The following is a 651-nucleotide window of genomic DNA, read 5'->3' as shown; positions in this document are numbered from 1 at the left end:
GTTCCCTCCCCCAGGGCTGATCTGGTGCAAACATGACCCAGAAGCAGGTCACTGCCGTAGGGCGACTCCGAAACAGGAATGTCAGGGGGCCCATCTGCCCCTGCTGGGGTGGCGTAGACACGGGCTCAGTGCCTTTTAAACCGCAGAGCCCCTTCCCTGCAAGCCCCCAGCCCACCTCCAGAGCCAGAGGTTGTCCCCACTACCCCAGTTCCCCACCAGTACCTTGTACCCCCCGATGCGGTGGTCGGGTTTGAACTCTTTGCCGTTCTTCAGCCAGCGCAGAGTGGGGTTGGGGGTCCCACTCGATGGACACTTGAATTTCACCGTTTTGGCAGCGGGGACGGCATGGAGCTTCTTCTCCATCTTCTCGGGATAGGTCCAGTAAGGAGCGATGGCCTCTGTGGAGCAGAGCAGGGGGCTGAGCATGGCCAAACCCACTGGTCTCCAGCTTCTGGTGTAACCCCAAGGATGCTCAGGGCAGGGCTGAGCTGGGAATCCAGAGAGATACTGGCAGCCAAGCACGGAGGGAAGCTCCAGGACATGGGGGGTTATCCAGGAGTCACAAGAGGCCTTTCCTTGAGGGGGGCACACTCAGCTCATGTGGCTGCAGCAGCAGTGAACCCCATGTAGCCACACTGGCACCTACCCCTG

The 651-nt window shown here is 60.7% G+C and overlaps 1 protein-coding gene across 1 annotated transcript in view; it reads right to left on the bottom strand.

The window, feature by feature from the left end:
• Positions 1 to 398, bottom strand: part of LOC103809754 (fibroblast growth factor receptor 1) — a gene marked incomplete at both ends in the record, with an annotated part of 5,103 nt that extends 4,705 nt beyond the window's left edge. Inside the window, one exon of the mRNA XM_009082619.1 lies at positions 223 to 398. Within this exon, the coding sequence (XP_009080867.1) occupies positions 223 to 398 (176 nt within the window). The remainder of the gene's footprint in view (positions 1 to 222) is intronic.
• Between the last annotated feature and the right edge of the window lie 253 nt (positions 399 to 651).

This window comes from Acanthisitta chloris, unplaced genomic scaffold (assembly GCF_000695815.1).
Source record: "Acanthisitta chloris isolate BGI_N310 unplaced genomic scaffold, ASM69581v1 scaffold35710, whole genome shotgun sequence".
NCBI lineage: Eukaryota > Metazoa > Chordata > Aves > Passeriformes > Acanthisittidae > Acanthisitta > Acanthisitta chloris.
Note: the sequence above shows the minus strand (reverse complement) of the source record. Positions and strands in the feature narration are given on the sequence as shown.